The sequence below is a fragment of the Trachurus japonicus genome, chromosome 15 (genome assembly GCF_045865225.1).
Source record: "Trachurus japonicus isolate A0001 chromosome 15, Traja_1.0".
Taxonomy (NCBI): domain Eukaryota; kingdom Metazoa; phylum Chordata; class Actinopteri; order Carangiformes; family Carangidae; genus Trachurus; species Trachurus japonicus.
Genome location: NC_140921.1, coordinates 2,669,806 through 2,686,823, shown reverse-complemented (window position 1 = coordinate 2,686,823; position 17,018 = coordinate 2,669,806). Strand labels below are relative to the sequence as shown.

At 42.7% G+C, this 17,018-nt stretch overlaps 1 protein-coding gene across 1 annotated transcript in view; it reads right to left on the bottom strand.

The window, feature by feature from the left end:
• Nucleotides 1-17,018, bottom strand: part of slc30a6 (solute carrier family 30 member 6) — a 97,990-nt gene that overhangs the window by 62,059 nt on the left and 18,913 nt on the right. Inside the window, exon 4 of the mRNA XM_085799257.1 lies at nucleotides 14,902-14,986. Within this exon, the coding sequence (XP_085655383.1) occupies nucleotides 14,902-14,986 (85 nt within the window). The remainder of the gene's footprint in view (nucleotides 1-14,901; nucleotides 14,987-17,018) is intronic.

Below are 17,018 nucleotides of genomic sequence, written 5' to 3'. Positions count from 1 at the left end.
CTGGACCTGAGGACACACACACACACACACACACACACAGAGAACAAACACACACACACACACACACACACAGAACAAACACACACACACACACACACACACACACACACACACACAACTCTGTTTATTAATATTAACACACAACAAACACACAGCTTCACTACAATTACACACACATACAGTAAATAAACACACACTGACAGTGGATGAGGTGAATCTCTGGTCGCCTCGGCAACAGCTGCTCTGACATGTTAAACCACCTGACCTCTGACCTCCGACCCCCCAGGCCCCTGATGAAGACGATGATGATGAAGATCAATATAACATCATGTGTCGACACGGTGAAACAAACTGGATCAGACTGATCAGGACCTGGTTCTGGTTACTGATCGTTAAACCTCCGTTAGAACTTTATTAACTATAAACATCATTTAAGTAAGGGATAATGTATAGTTGGTCGGTTGTTATGGAGAAATAAACTCCATAACAACCGACCAACTATACATTATCCCGCTTAGAACACGGCCTACAACTAAATCATTCAATAATGTAACACAAAATAATGATTAAAATATATTTTATTTGTGTAAAATTATGCCGTTGCTAGGGACGCTGCTCTGATCAGCACAGCACAGAAAAGAGAAACTATGCAGGATATTTACTTTATGTTTCATTTTTACCGTCATTAAACAGCTTGGGACTAATAGTGATGTTGATAAACGACTTGTAACCTGTTACAGGGAGAGTGGAGGCTCCTTATTTCCACATCGTGGCTGAAAAGTAAACTTGCATCAGAACCTCTGACCGTGTCACAGCTCCTCTCCTCTCTGTAGCTCCGCGACACAAACGCATCCCATAATCTCTGGTTTATGACAGGTACGACTACACAAAATACATGGTAACGTGTATGGTAATCCATCGATCCACTGATTGATTATCAAAGGCTTCAAATGCACAAACGGGAGGAGGCTCAGCAAAACAGCGGCCGTGACCGGACATGCAGAGTCGGCTGTTGCTATGGAGTCCCTAGCAACGGTCCGCTCAGCGGTGGTCTATCGAGAATTATAAAACGGAAAGGTGAAATCCGGCGATCTGATTGGTTGTTAGCCGTGGTATATTGAGCATATACCACGGCTACTGTTCTAAAGCCTTATCACAGCGTAGGCTATCACTCCGCCTCAGGCACGTATGACTGGTATGAATGGAAGTTGTTGTCATGTATCCATGACAACGGACTGTTGCAGTCCGTAGCCAAAGACAGCTGATGTTTTTACGACGTTAAAAAACGGACTAAAGTAGTTGAATTGACATGTTTAAGGTTTAAACTTTCACCTCCGGGGAGGGTTAACAATCAGGGATGCAAACGGGTCAGGACCAAAAAAGAGAGGAATTGTCTGGCGTGAGGGGGGGGGGGGGGGCTCACCATTAACAAATTAGTACATTACAATATCATGGAAAAGTCAATTTCCAGTAGTTCAACCCCAACCAAGTATTGAGTGCATATAGATGGACAGTTTTCAGAAGGCCAACATTTCTATATTAAAAATGCTTAAAAAATAAAAAAACATCCTTTGCAATATCTCAGTTTTGGAGATACTGAATTTTAGGTCTTCACTGAATGTTAGTCATAATTATTACTATTAAAATAAACTGAATTGTTTCATTCAGTGTGTAATGGACATATAGGCCTATAATGTGTTAGTTTCACTTTAACTGAACACATTCTACATCGCGGAGGCGACGTCTTTTAGGGCTTCCTTCACCTCTGAAACGGGGCAGAGCTCCGTGGGAAACACCTGCCTGACACAGCAACGTATAGGGAACCGTGCACGTCCGCGGTGCACAGCTCCACGGACACGCACGGGGGGAAAAACGGCGGCGCCGTCGCACCGACTGCACGCGGATACGCGCCGCTTTAATGAGCGCGCATGTCGCGCGTCAACATTGGAGGTCGGCTGTTATCAGTGTAATCAGAGACAACCATGAATGAGTTCGTCTCAGTTTCACGTGATTGTCACTGACAGCCTGTTAGAAAAACATTTTACTGACCCCAGCTGAGACGCTGAGACCCCCCCCCCCTCCCTCAAAACAAAAACTCTTCGGATCTGAACGATTCACACAAGTCACCTAATTGGTCATGAAAAAAGCGAGTTTCGCTTTTCGGCGCGCTGTTTGCATCCCTGAACAATGGTAGAGGACTGAGCAGTGACTTTCACCTGAAAAACAGCGGAGGAAAAGACGAGATGCAGAGCTACTTGGAGCTAACGTCTGGAGAGCTGGGACTATTTTTTTCGCAGTGAGGCTATTTTATTGGATAATATGTATTTCTGGTTGAATAAAACTACATGAAATTGATTGCGTATTCCTCTTACATATTGTCATTATAGGGCTGCACGATTATGGCCAAAATGATAATCACGATTATTTTTGTCGATATTGAAATCACGATTATTAATCACGATTATACATTATGTTAGATAAAACATGTTTTTATTGCACTTTCTATTTGAAACAAACAATAGGCTATGTGAACAAGGCTTTCAGTTCAAAATAAAACGTAAAATAAAAATAAATAATAGCCTAAAATAAAATTTACCCAAGACAAAGGGCTAGCGAAAAATAAATGCCATTGCAGAGTGCAGAGGTGTCATTCTGTACAGTAGCGTACAGATACTTGTGTAAAAAACAAAAAATAAAAAATAAATCTGGTAGAAGTAGCTGCTGATTCAACTCCTTTACTCAAATAAAAGTAAGAAAGTACAGGCTCTGAAATGTAATTTCAAAATAGGCTATAGGTAAAAATTAATTTTTGCCATCAATGATACACAGAGATGTGTGGGCAAGAGTCTGTCTAGCATGGACCAAAGCACAGCACGGGTGGTTCAGCAGCAATTTAGAACGAATTAAAAACATTTAATGAACAGACCAAGTGTTTTCACACAGGCAGCGTCCAGCAGGTCGGCCTGGCTCAACTGTGCTGCCACCAAAACGGCCATAGATCGCCGTTACCGGCCGTTATGATCGCGGTCGGAACGTTTTATTTACACGACGTATGTAATTAACACCAAAACGGCCGCGTGGGGTGACGGGGTCTCGGTCCAGCTTTGAGACCACCCCGCAGCCCGACCTCGATCCGATCCAGAGAGAGACGGCGACAGTAGACAGCCTTTGGAGGTGCTGACTGACCAGACACAGACACACGTCATGTCTACTGTCACCGTCTGCTGCCGACATCGTCTCACTCTCACTGCAGAGTGAGATCCATACAGTCTGAGTGAGACGTGACATCGGGCGCAGAAGGTGACACAGTACAGCAGCATTTGAAGGTGCCGACTGACCGGCCGGGACACACACTCTGGACTGTAAACAACATGTAAAGGGAGGATGCGCTCGCTTGTTAGTTAGGCAGCTTCATGGAGCCCTGACCTCTCGTTCGCCCCCTGGTGGTTGGCGGACTATTGGTTGAGAAAGCGCTTGATTTGATATGCAGCAGCACAGCCCGTTTTTTTACATGTTAATAATCGTGACGATCATCTTAATTTAATCGTGGCAGCCAAAATCGTGATCGTGATTAAAATTCGATTAATTGTGCAGCCCTATGTCATTATTGGTAACCGTTTTATAAAACGGTTACCGCTTCGCGTCAGGCCGAACAACGCCCCTTAGCCGTGGTATAATGAGCATATACCACGGCCTGTCGTGGTATATTGCTTAAATAAACACCGCAGAATATTGGTGATTGACCAATCAGAATCGAGTATTCAAGAGAGCCGTGTTCTAATAAACTACAATTGTCATTTATACACTATAATCATCATTTTATTAACTATAATTGAAAAAAATAACTATAATTGTCAGTTTATAAACTATAATCATCATTTAATAAACTATAATCATGGCTTTATAAGTTATAATCATTTTTTATTAAATATTATCATCATAATCATAATTTTATAAACTACAATTGTCATTTTCTAAACTATAATCATCATTTTATATCTATAATCATAATTTTCTAAACTATAAACATCATTTTATTAACTCTAATCACTATTTAATAACCTATAATCATCATCAATCAGTGCCGGTCATTACAGCGTCTCAGTGTTTGTGCAGTAAACGTGTCTGTAACAGTCTGTAACTCCCACAGGAGCAGATTCACAGACATCGTCAGTGATCGAGTCGTACACACACAGCAAAGCAGATGTGGTGGCACGCACACACACACACACACACACACACACACACACACACATACACACACACATATACACACACAGAGTTATACTGAGTGAGTGTGTGTGTGCTGTACTGAAGCCCCTATGGGACGGACTGCTTCACCAGCTGTGTTCTGACACACAGGAACACACAAGCCCTGGGGACAACACACACACACACACACACACACACACACACACACACTGTAACACACACACACACAGAAACACACACAGCTCAGAGCACAGATGTTGTCTTCCTATAGTTGTGAGGACACACAGAGATTCTCAGCTCCTCCAACGAGACACAAACAAACAAACTCACAGATATGAACACAAACACTGAGCGCACACACACACACACACACACACACACACACACAAGCTGCGTTTCCATTACAGGCATAGAGGGATTACAGCATGGGCAAAGTTGTGGGGGTTTTTTTTGGGTACAATTTAAAACAAATATTGTAATGAATGTGGTTCTGAAAATCGCGGTATTAAACGCCACAATTAATTGATCGTAAAGATTCCTAAATACTGTTACTTTCCGATAGGGCTGACCCAAAAAATTCGAAGCTTCGAAGCTTCGTTCGTTGCCATGGTAATCGATCATGAAAGTCCGTGATCGATTTTTTGTTTTTTCCTCCTTTTTCCCTTTTTGACACCGGTTCTCATCGGCAATTGTTACATTAAAATGAGTAAGACGAGGCTACTTGGCATCCTGGAAACCTGCCTGATTTTGGAGATATGCAGTGTTTGTTTGCGATTACTTTCATTATTTCCGCTCGCTCGTGCTTGCACACGCCGCCTCCCCCCCGAAGCTTCGATTATCAAAATATGATAATCGGGTCAGCCCTACTTTCTGAAAAAGATTATATTGGAAACATATCGGCAGATGTGGCGCCAAAGTAAAAGAAGATGCACAGACACTGGTCCATTTAACTAACGTAACACTGAATTGGTAGGAATTTAAATGTTAGCATGTCATTTGTAATTTAAAAAAAAGATTAAAATAGACTTAAACATTTGGTATAGATGACAATTAATGACTTAAATATTTCAAACACTTCCCCTGGGGGATTAATAACTGTTCCTATATGAAGAGATTAGTAATGTCATTATATTTTGACTATATTTGATTTTACGCGTTCATAGTGTTGTGAAATGTATTGATGCATAATAATCGTGATAATCGTAATACGTGATTATTTCTCTGACAACAATAAGAAGTGTGTGTGTGTGTGTGTGTGTGTGTGTGTGTGTGTGTGTGTGTGTGTGTCGCACAGGAGAAAAGAGAACAGATGAAGACGGACACCAAGATGTCTAAAAGGCTGCTCTGTGTGTGTGTGTGTGTGTGTGTGTGTGTGTGTGTGTGTGTGTGTGTGTGTGTGTGTGTGTGTGTGAGAGAGAGACAAATAGCTGATGTCTTTCCTTTGTAAAACGCTGAAAGTTGATCCAGTTGTTCGCTGCACAATTTGATACGACACACACACACACAAACACACACTGTAACTTCTGTAGAATCATCATCAGCTTCAGTTTCAGCAACAGTGCAACAACGACTCTGCTTAAACAGCACTTAGACACACACACAGACACACACACACACACACACACACACACACACACACACACACACACACACACACACACACACACACACACACACAGTGTAACAGAGAGTCAATTAAAACTCTGTAGGTTTAAACAGTGGAGTCGAATCAAAGCAACAACGACAGGAACAGGAAGCAGTTTGTGTTTTTCCAGCTGCAGAACGACGTGTCGGCATCTAAACATTAACGGCCTTTAGTCTTATTTTAAATGACCCGTTAAACAGTAGCAGTGGTTTTAAACTGTCAGCTTTCATTCCTCCAGCTGTGCAATCCACCTTCGCTTTCCCATCTAAAGGGTAAAAACGCAAAACTCTGCTCCGATCTGTTCACATTTACGCCACAGGGTCGCGCCAGTAAAGGGAAATAATAATAACAAACAAGTCCGATTCCACAAACTCCTGCGTCACCGTTTGCACGCAGATTTCCCACCAAAAAAACGCTCGTCTAAACGCGGAGTAAAAAGCTGATTGGTCAGAGTCAAAGCTGGATGTGACGCCAAGAGAAAAGAAGTGACCGAAATGAGCAGCATTTTTAAAACCCAGTGTTATTTAAAAAGCGTTTACAAGGCCAGAAAAAAGAAAATAATTCAGTAAAATACGTTTGATAAGCGTGATGCGTGATTACATGATGATTGAAATGTAATTTTACAAACCCAGCATTATTAGAAAGCGGTAAATTCAGAGACTGCTTGATGAAAAACTGTCCCTGAAGGCAACGTCCATCAGCGGTTTTGCATGAATTTCCCTCTACAACAACTCTGTCTGGTAACGTTGTGTTATTATCTCATAGCGTGGTGAATGTGCAGCTCACAACTTGTCCACCAGAGCGTTGTGGAGTTGTTGGATTGTGTATTTGTGACCCGATCCATCAAAATGAGTCACAGCGACCCAAATTTCAAAGTTGAGATTTTGGTATCAATGGAAAGATTAGAAAATCATCTTTAAAATGATTCCCTAGTCAGAGTCACATGTCACAGAGTCACATGTTTTGTTGACATTTTGTAAAACATGTGCAAGCGTGTACGTTCGGGTTAGCATCGATGCTACGTTCGGTTTAGCATTGATGCTACGCTCTGTTAGCGTCGATGCTACTCGGTTTAGCATCTGTTTCTGTACCCGTCCCTTCTCGTCATAGAGGCAACATTCAATGACCGTCGGAAAGCGGAGAATCCCGCGATTCAGATGCAGTTTACAGCTCGTCTCTGTCATGAACGGTTCAGAAGATATTTCATGTTTTGCACCGAAGCAACACTCATTTTCAGAGGGTTTAAGTTGCAGGTCAACTTTAATCGTCATTTACGTGCCTTTTCTCAATTATCTGGACTGTGAAACTTTGGGAGATTGTTTTTGAATGTCATTGCTTTGAAATTAGGGTAAAAACATTTTTTTGATTTTCTATGGGTTTTCCATGTCAGCTGATTATCTAAAAATAGAACGTTGCGACTTCCGACTCATTTTGATGGAACGGGTCACATTTGATGAGTTTGATGATGAGGGAAACCAAGAAATCCCATAATGAGCCTCCGTAGCGTAGCTCTGAGCAGCTCACGACTCTGCTCCGCCGTTCTAAAAACAGCTTGCACCGACAATTAAAGGTAACGAACCTACTGCTAACACTATAGGGATTATGGCAATGGGCCAATTTGCCAAAATGTTGAACTATCCCTTGTATGTAAATCACTGTGCTGTATAAATAAGGTTCAGGTCGTCTGACCAGAGATCTTATTTTGCATCTCAAAGAGTTAATCACCTGGTTAATGAAAATAAACAGAAACAATGAGGTCATAATGATGTCATCATGTCATGTTTCTCGAGGTCGACTCGACTCACACACGTCGTCACCGTCTTTTACACTTTAAACTTTAAAGCTCATGTGAATCTTCACAGAAAACACGTGTAGAGAAAAACCGTCTGCAGCGTGTTCCCTCTGCAGCCACTGGGCCGGAAGTAAATGTATATGTACACACACACAACACACAAAACACAACACACACACACACACACCGCAATCTGGTCCCATGTTCTCTCCGCTAACACACACAGACACACACAACACATGCACAGAGAGGAAATGGGAGCAGAACAGTGGGTCTGGATAAGCTGCAGTCTGATTATCTCTTTCGGCTGCTTCACGGGTCGACCAAGGGTTAACCGCCTCACTGCACCATGAAGTCTATACCGCTCTGTACCCAGTGTGTGTGTCTGTGTGTGTGGGTGTGTGTGTGTGTGTGTGTGTGTGTGTGGGGGCGTGCATGTGCGTGTGTGTTTGCAAACAGACTGACAGCAAACACGGAGCTGTACTACTGTGTGTATGTGTGTGTATTTACACGTCTGTTAAGCCGTTAGTCATGAGCTAATGGGGCCAGAGCAGTGTCTGTGTGTGTGTGTGTGTGTGTCTCTCTGTATGTGTGTGTGTGTCTCTGTGTGTGTGTGTGTGTGTGTGTGTCCATGCGTGTGTGTGTGCTCCTGCAGCAGAGAGCAGGAATGTACAGTTTGTCCATATGAGGTTTTGTCTGCGTCAGTGTGGCAGTTGCTCCAGAACATGGTATTAGACTTGCAAAGGGGGGTCAGCGAGGATGTGTGTGCATGTGTGTGCATGTGTGTGCATGTGTGTGTGTGTGTGTATATATGTGGGTTATGCTTCATTTAAACTACAGGCAGAAAGAAATGCACTGGAGGCGTTGGATGTACACATTTTGCACACACGCCAACCGTTCCGACTGACCGAGCTGCCCCTAAAATGAAATGAAATGAAATAAAATAAAATCTGCTGCAGCTTCTGAATTCAACCCACAGACTCAGTCAGCAACGAACAAACTGATGCTCAGCTTATTGAAGGATGAATTCAAATAAAGACGTAACATAACGGTAGGGATGGGTACCGAAATTCTGTACTTTTTTGGTACCGACCGAATTCCCACCAAAATACCGAGTATCGATTCACATAAAGTCAATCGGTACCACATTTCGGTACCTGAACGCGCCTTCGCCGTGCGTCAGCGAGAGTGCAGTCTGCATGAGCACCGCAGTGACCGCACACTCACGCCTGCCCCCCCTCCTCTCTCTCTCTCTCTGAAATGAGACGTGGAGAAGCGGTAGCGCCATAGACTAGACGGGATGTACCCAAAAAGTGAAAGTAAGGAGCATTTATGGGTACAAGTCGGGAACCGGCCTACTTTACATATTTCAAGGGTGCTGAATCCAAAAAAACTGGTACCCAAGCAAAATTGTGAGTTTTTGACCTTCTAATTTGCATATCAAAATGGCCACCAAATTGCCTATCTTGCTCAGTCGTTGGACCATTTTCCCCAAGTTTTTTTGTAAGTAGGCAATCAAAGATGAGGAAATTAAGTTTCTAGATCTATGGTCTAGGGTCAGAGCAAGGATATAGTGTAGGCTCACTGCTTTTTTTATGTATACATGTCATACATATGTCATATCAACAGGGAAAATTTCAGAGTAACATTTATTGAATATCTATATCCACTTTAAAAATGACACATAAATGCTTAATTCCACCTTAGAAGTTATACATTTGCATGTATATGCATTGTCCCTTTAATTACCACACACACAAAAAGTACCGAAAACAGGTACCGATTGGTACCGGTATCGGTTCCCAGGTACCGAGTATCGATACCGTATCGATTCAAATGCAAAAGGTACCCATCCCTACATAACAGTAATATTACACTGCAGGTGGAAAGAAAGATAAGGTGTGGTGTCTCTAACCCTCCTCTCCTCCATGTTTCCAACGAAGCCAATGTGAAATCAATCCATGGAGCGGTGGATAAGGTTATTTATCATCTACCATGTCACCATGTTGTGTATATCTGTGTAGTCTTATCTGTCATCAACAAGACATTACGGGTTGCGTTACGTTTGTGTGGCGGTGTCGCCATGGAGACGAGAGCTGGGACACCGGGTCGGAGGCTCTGATCTTACAAGGTTGGTTTTCAGCCAAGAAAACCAACGCTCCATTCTCCCTGGAACTAGTTAAAGGGATAGTTCAACAGTTTGGCAAATTGGCCCCATTGCCATAATCCCTATAGTCGTAGCAGCAGTAGGTTCGTTACCTTTAATTGTCGGTGCAAGATATTTTTAGAACGGTGGAGCAGAGCCGTGAGCTGCTCAGAGCTACGCTAAAACGGAGGCTCATTATGGGATTTCTTGGTTTCCCTCATCATCAAACTCATCAAATACACAATCCAACAACTCCACAACGCTCTGGTGGACAAGTTGTGAGCTGCACATTCACCACACTATGAGATGATAACCAGGGATGCAAACGGCTCAGGACCAAAAAAGAGAGGAATTGTCTGGCGTTGGGGGGGGAGGGGGGGGTGCTCACCATTAACAAATGATTACTAGGGGTGGGCAAAAATATCGATATGGCAATATATCGCGATATTTTATACCGCGATATGATATCGATATTCAATATTTAAATATCGATTTTTTTTTTTTTCAAAAAAAAAAAAAATTCAAAAAAAATTTTTTTTTTCAATTTTTTTTTCAAATAATAAATCATGTTTCAGACCTAAATCCAATTGAAATATGTTGTTGTAACTTGCACTTGTATAAAATGGCATGGATCATTTGAATTACATTGTTTTGACTCAGTTTGTCCCATGAATTATCACTATCGTCTGATGTACATACAACTCAGATTTTAAGATGCATAATGGCTTTTACATTTTTCAGTGAACTATGTAGAATATCGTAGAATATCGCAATATATCGCGATATATCGCGATATATCGCAAAATTTGGATATCGCAATATCGTATCGTATCGTGACTCAAGTATCGTGTTGCGTATCGTATCGTGAGGTCCTTGGCAATACCCACCCCTAATGATTACATTACAATATCATGGAAAAGTCAATTTCCAGTAGTTCAACCCCAACCAAGTTTTGATTGATTGATTATAGATGGACATAGTTTTCAGAAGGCCAACATTTCTATATTAAAAATGCTTTAAAATTTAAATTTCGGAGATACTGAATTGTAGGTCTTCACTGAATGTTAGTCATAATTATTACTATTAAAATAAACTGAATAAATAAAGACATGGGATGTTTCATTCAGTGTGTAATGGACATATAGGCCTATATAATGTGTTAGTTTCACTTTTTGAATTGAACACATTCTACATCGCGGAGGCGACGTCTTTAGGGCTTCCTTCACCTCTGAAACGGGGCAGAGCTCCGTGGAAACACCTGCCTGACACAGCAACGTAGGGAACCGTGCATGTCCGCGGCGCACAGCTCCACGGACGGGAAGGGGGGGAAAACGGCGTCGCCGTGGTCGCACCGAATGCACGCGCCTCTTTGGGTAACGAGCGCGCACGTCGCGCGTCTACATCGGAGGTGAATAGGTAGGCTGTTATCAGTGTAATCAGAGACCATGAGTGAGTTCGCCTCAGTTTCACGTGATTGTCACTGTCAGCCTGTTAGAAAAACATTTTACTGACCCCAGGTGAGACGCTGAGACCCCCCCCCCTCTCAAAACAAAAACTCTTCGGATCTGAACGATTCACACAAGTCTCCTAATTGGTCATGAAAAAAGCGAGTTTCGCTTTTCGGCGCGCTGTTTGCATCCCTGAATAACACAACGTTACCACACAGAGTTGTTTTAGAGGGAAATGCAGAGACTGATGATGAAAAACTGTCCCTGAAGGCAACGTGCATCAGCGGTTTTACATGAATTTCCCTCTAAAACAACTCTGTGTGGTAACGTTGTGTTATTATCTCATAGCGAGTCAAGGTGGAAATCCTACAGAGTTCCTCTTTAAAACATTTTCTTTTATCACACAAACAAATAAAAAGACGAATCAGTGAACACACAGCAGGAACTTCGTGACCTTCGACTTCGGTTCTGCTGCACGGAGAGTTAAGACGGCGTCTGAAAGTGTCGACATGTAAAAGCACACACACACATATACATACATACATATATATATATATATATATGTGTGTGTGTGTGTGTGTGTGTGTGTGTGTCTAATGAGGTGGAACACAAACACTGAACGCTCGACATCATCACTGTTTTTTAGCCGACAGCTAAAGAAGGAAGAGATCTCATTGGCCCCGACACACACACACACACACAGTCAGATGTACTGTCTGACAGTGTGTGTGTGTGTGTGTGTGTGTGTGTGTGTGTGTGTGTGTGTGTGTGTGTGTGTGTGTGTGTGTGTGTGTGTGTGTGTGTGTGCGCTCCGACCAGGACCCTGACTGACAGTATTGAGACTCGGCCTCTGTCTGCTCTGTTCTCATCGGGGGCCGAGTATCGACGGCGGTGTCGCCTTCCCGCCGTGTGTTCGATACCGCTGTCCTGCACTTCCTGTCTGCGCGACACCCGACGCCACCGCCTCGATCTCTCTGTGTGTGTGTGTGTATCAGTGTGTGTGTGTGTGTGTGTGTGTATCAGTGTGTGTGTGTGTGTGTGTGTATCAGTGTGTGTGTGAGAGAGGGAGATGCTGCAGTGTTTGCAGGGTCTAAGGTTGCATGTTGTTCTTTCTCCTGAGCGATGAGATCCCTGAGAGGATTTAATGTTGGTGGCAGACAAGAGCCACACTGACCATAAACACACACCGCACGCACATCTGTACGCACAACTGTCTCAGAGAGAGAGAGAGAGAGAGAGAGAGAGAGAGAGAGAGAGAGATGAGGATGATGATGATGAAGCGACCCTGAACGCATCACGAACCAGGCCGACGTTACAATAAACCGACTTCTTCCTCTTTAACCTTTAAATCTGCTCCCTGATACCTGAGAGTCCTGCTCCGTGTGTGTGTGTGTGTGTGTGTGTGTGTGTGTGTGTGTGTGTGTGTGTGTGTGTGTTGCCTATGTGTGTGTGTTTATGTGAGTGTGTGTGTGTCTCTTAGTCCTAAATATAAGCTTGTCACAGCGTCCAGAGCGAAGCCAGTGGACAGCTCAGCTGAGGCAGAGAAATGGTTTTAAGTGCTGCTGCCCCAACACACACACACATATACACACACACAAAAACACACACAGACACACACACACACACACACACACACACACACACACACACACAGACACACACACATATATAGGCTATACTATACACACACACACACACACACACACAGTTAAGACCAACACTGATTTTCTCGGAGCCAGTGACAAAAAAATATTTCATGCATTTATTCAAAGTCTTTAAAGCTGAAAACTGTCACGACTTAATGTTTCCAGCTGTCGGACACAGAAACTCTTCATCAGGATAAAAAACTACAGCATCATCATCATCATCATCTTCATCATCATCGTCTTCATCATCATCAGCATCATCATCTTCATCATCATCATCAATATCTTAATGTGTCCATGGTTGATATCAAAAACAACAGGAGCTTTCAGCCGTTTTGCTTGATAAAAGGTAAAATGTGTCACGACACTGTTGTTGCTATGGAGACGCCATAGACAACAAGTCATATTATCAAGATGTAAACAAACATCACATCATCTATGTATTTATTTTTATTAGTATGTTTTTTTTTAAACATCTACCTTTATTTTTTAGGAGCTTTAATACAAATTTTTACCTTTATTCTGAAGGAGCTTTAATACGAACGTCTACCTTTATTCTGAACCTTTATTCTGAAGGCGCCTTAACACAAATATCTACCTTTATTCTGAAGGAGCTTTAATACAAACGTCTACCTTTATTTTGAAGGAGCTTTAACACAAACATCTACCTTTATACTGAAGGAGCTTTAATTAAAACATCTACCTTTATTCTGAACCTTTATTCTGAAGGCGCCTTAACACAAATATCTACCTTTATTCTGAAGGAGCTTTAATACAAACGTCTACCTTTATTTTGAAGGAGCTTTAACACAAACATCTACCTTTATTCTGAAGGAGCTTTAATACAAACATCAACCTTTATTCTGAAGGAGCTTTAATACAGACGTCTACCTTTATTCTGAAGGAGCTTTAATACAAACATCAACCTTTATTCTGAAGGAGCTTTAATACAAACATCAACCTTTATTCTGAAGGAGCTTTAATACAGACGTCTACCTTTATTTTGAAGGAGCTTTAATACAAACATCTACCTTTATTCTGAAGGAGCTTTAATACAAACATCTACCTTTATTCTGAAGGAGCTTTAATACAAACATCAACCTTTATTCTGAAGGAGCTTTAATACAGACGTCTACCTTTATTTTGAAGGAGCTTTAATACAAACATCTACCTTTATTCTGAAGGAGCTTTAATACGAACATCTACCTTTATTCTGAAGGAGCTTTAATACGAACATCTACCTTTATTCTGAAGGAGCTTTAATACGAACATCTACCTTTATTCTGAAGGAGCTTTAATACGAACATCTACCTTTATTCTGAAGGAGCTTTAATACGAACATCTACCTTTATTCTGAAGGAGCTTTAATACTGTCACTATGACAGATGTGTTCTCTGTGTTGAAGCACCGGCGGGTAAAAGCAGCTGCTGTGAAGGACTCTGTTTCTTCAACGTGCCCTTTAAAGTGCCATATTTTGACTGAAGTGACCCACACACACACACACACACACAGACACAGACACAGACACACACACACACACACACACACACACACACACAGACACACACACACACACACACAGACACACACACACACCAGCAGCAGCAGGATCAGTCTGAACCCCTGTGGTGAGACAACACTGCTAACACACTTCCTAAAGACTTGTTCACAGTGTGTGTTAAAAGCTGCAGCGCGCACACACACACACACACACGAGGGGGTTCAATTTGTGTGTGTGTGTACCTGTCAATCATTCTGGGCTGTGTGTGTGTGTGTGTGTGTGTGTGTGTAGACAGGTATCTCCGCCTGTTAACGTGTTTTCTTTGCTTCACGTGTGTGTCGCTGTCAGTCTGCGAGCGTCCGTCCGTGTGTGTGTGTGTGTGTGTGTCACTTTGCATGTGTCCATCTGCATCTCACACTGTCGCTGTGTTTGCTTTGTGTGTGTGTGTGTGTCTGTGTGTGTGTGTGTGTGTGTGTGTGTGTGTGTGTCTGTGTGTGTGTACTCTACTCACCCATGCTGTTGGTGGAGCTGCACCACATCAGCAGACAGCCGGTGCACAGCAGGTTGAGTGATCCGAACAGCAGGATTCTCCACGACTGCAAAACACACAACACACACAACACAACAACCGTTAAACAACAGGAACATACTCAGGTTCAGCACCGGCCCAAGTCCGGTTCAAGTCCGGTTCAAGTCCGGTTTGAGTCCGGTTCAAGTCCGGTTCAGTAGCTGGTTTTCCATCCAAGTCGTATCGAATTTAAAAGCAGATTTTGTGAAAATGCACAAAAAGCAAATGCGAATTTATGACTGTTTCCATTCATTAGTGTTTTGCGATTATTGGGAGAGGAGGAGTGGTGCGCCGTGAGATTACGTCATAAGAGAGCGTTAAAGGACAATTCCAGGCGAATTCAACTCAGGGGTGTATTTTCATATCATTTTAGGTCTAAAAGAATGAATCTGAAGATTTTCAGTTTAATCGCTCCTGTTTTGCAGTAGTTGTGTCTGTCCCTGTATCGCCACGGCAGCCATGAATGGGAGTGGATGTAAGTTTCGCTGTTTAGGCTGTTTCCATCCCTCAAAGCCACAGACAGCGTCAGATGGAGACTCAAACATGCACCGAGAAGTTTATTTACTTCAAGCAAGCCGACATGTTTGTAAAAGTCGATCTAATTCAAAGTCTCCCGGAGTCTCGCGCGAGCCCGAAGTTGCAGTGCTGGTGTGTTCAGGCGCAGTAGGAGCTACCGCTTGTGTCATAAACACAGGAATATCAACTCTTTACTTGCTTGAAGTGTACATTTTTTTCCACAGACAGCGTCAGGTGGCGACTCAAACATGCGCCGAGAAGTTTTTTTTACTTGAAGCAAGTAAAGAGTTGATATTCCTGTGTTTATGACACAAACGGTAGCTTTTCCCACTGCACCTGAACACACCAGCACGGCAACTGGGTCTCGCGCGAGACTCCGGGAGACTTTGAATTAGATCTAGTTTTACAAACATGTCGGCTTGCTTGAAGTAAATAAACTTCTGGCTGCATGTTTGAGTCTCCATCTGACGCTGTCTGTGGCTTTGAGGGATGGAAACAGCCTAAACAGCGGAACTTACATCCACTCCCATTCATTGCTGCCGTGGCGATGCAGGGACAGACGCAGCTACCGCAAAACAGGAGTGATTAAACTGAAAATCTTCAGATTCATTCTTTTAGACCTAAAATGATATGAAAATACACCCCTGAGTTGAATTCGCCTGGAATTGTCCTTTAATGTATCCAACAGTTGACACTCAGCTGACTCTCAACATCATGGACAATTTACGTACTTTCCGGACTATAGACGCACCTGTATAAGCCGCACCAGCTACATTTTAAAAGAAAATACATATATAGGCTGCACTTGAATATAAGCTGCAGGTTTTCATGTTGTAACATGAGATATTTACACAGAAAGACAGTCGGGAACTGCCAAGTCCGCTCGCTTTTCCGCTGTTTTGGTTATGCTCCTCTCCTCCATGTGCATCTGTTTACATACGAAGCCGGTGAAAAATCAATAAGTTACATAACGATGTTACGGCGTGTGTTTGTGTCGTCTTAACCGTCATAAACAAAAGATTATGGGTTACGGAGCGTGTTTGTGTTGCGGTGCAGAGAGGAGAGCTGGGACACCGGGGCGTCGCTGGGTGAAGTCCAGCAGCTTCACCCACAAACTCTGCCTCAATTCGCATCATCTGTTTCCATCACAAAAAGTCGCATTTCCTTTAATTGATACGCTGACAAATCCACCCCCTCCAAGCGTATAAACTTTTATGCGCATTTACTGCCTTTTTTCGAATTTCTGGCGTTTCCATTCAAGTATTTATTCGCAATTTTTGAAAATGCGAATAAAAAAAGGTGGATGGAAACGCAACTAGTGTCTCATACGTCCACCTGTTCTCTGTCTTTGTTATTCACCTGAGCCGACAGGTGAAATGAGTCGTGCGTTCGTATCCCTCCACCAGGAACTATATTCACAGTCCCTAGTACAGCAGCTTTTGGATTTACACTTTACCTTTATTCTGAAGGAGCTTTAACACAGACGTCTACCTTTATTCTGAAGGAGCTTTGATACAGATGTTTACTTTTATTCTGAAGGAGCT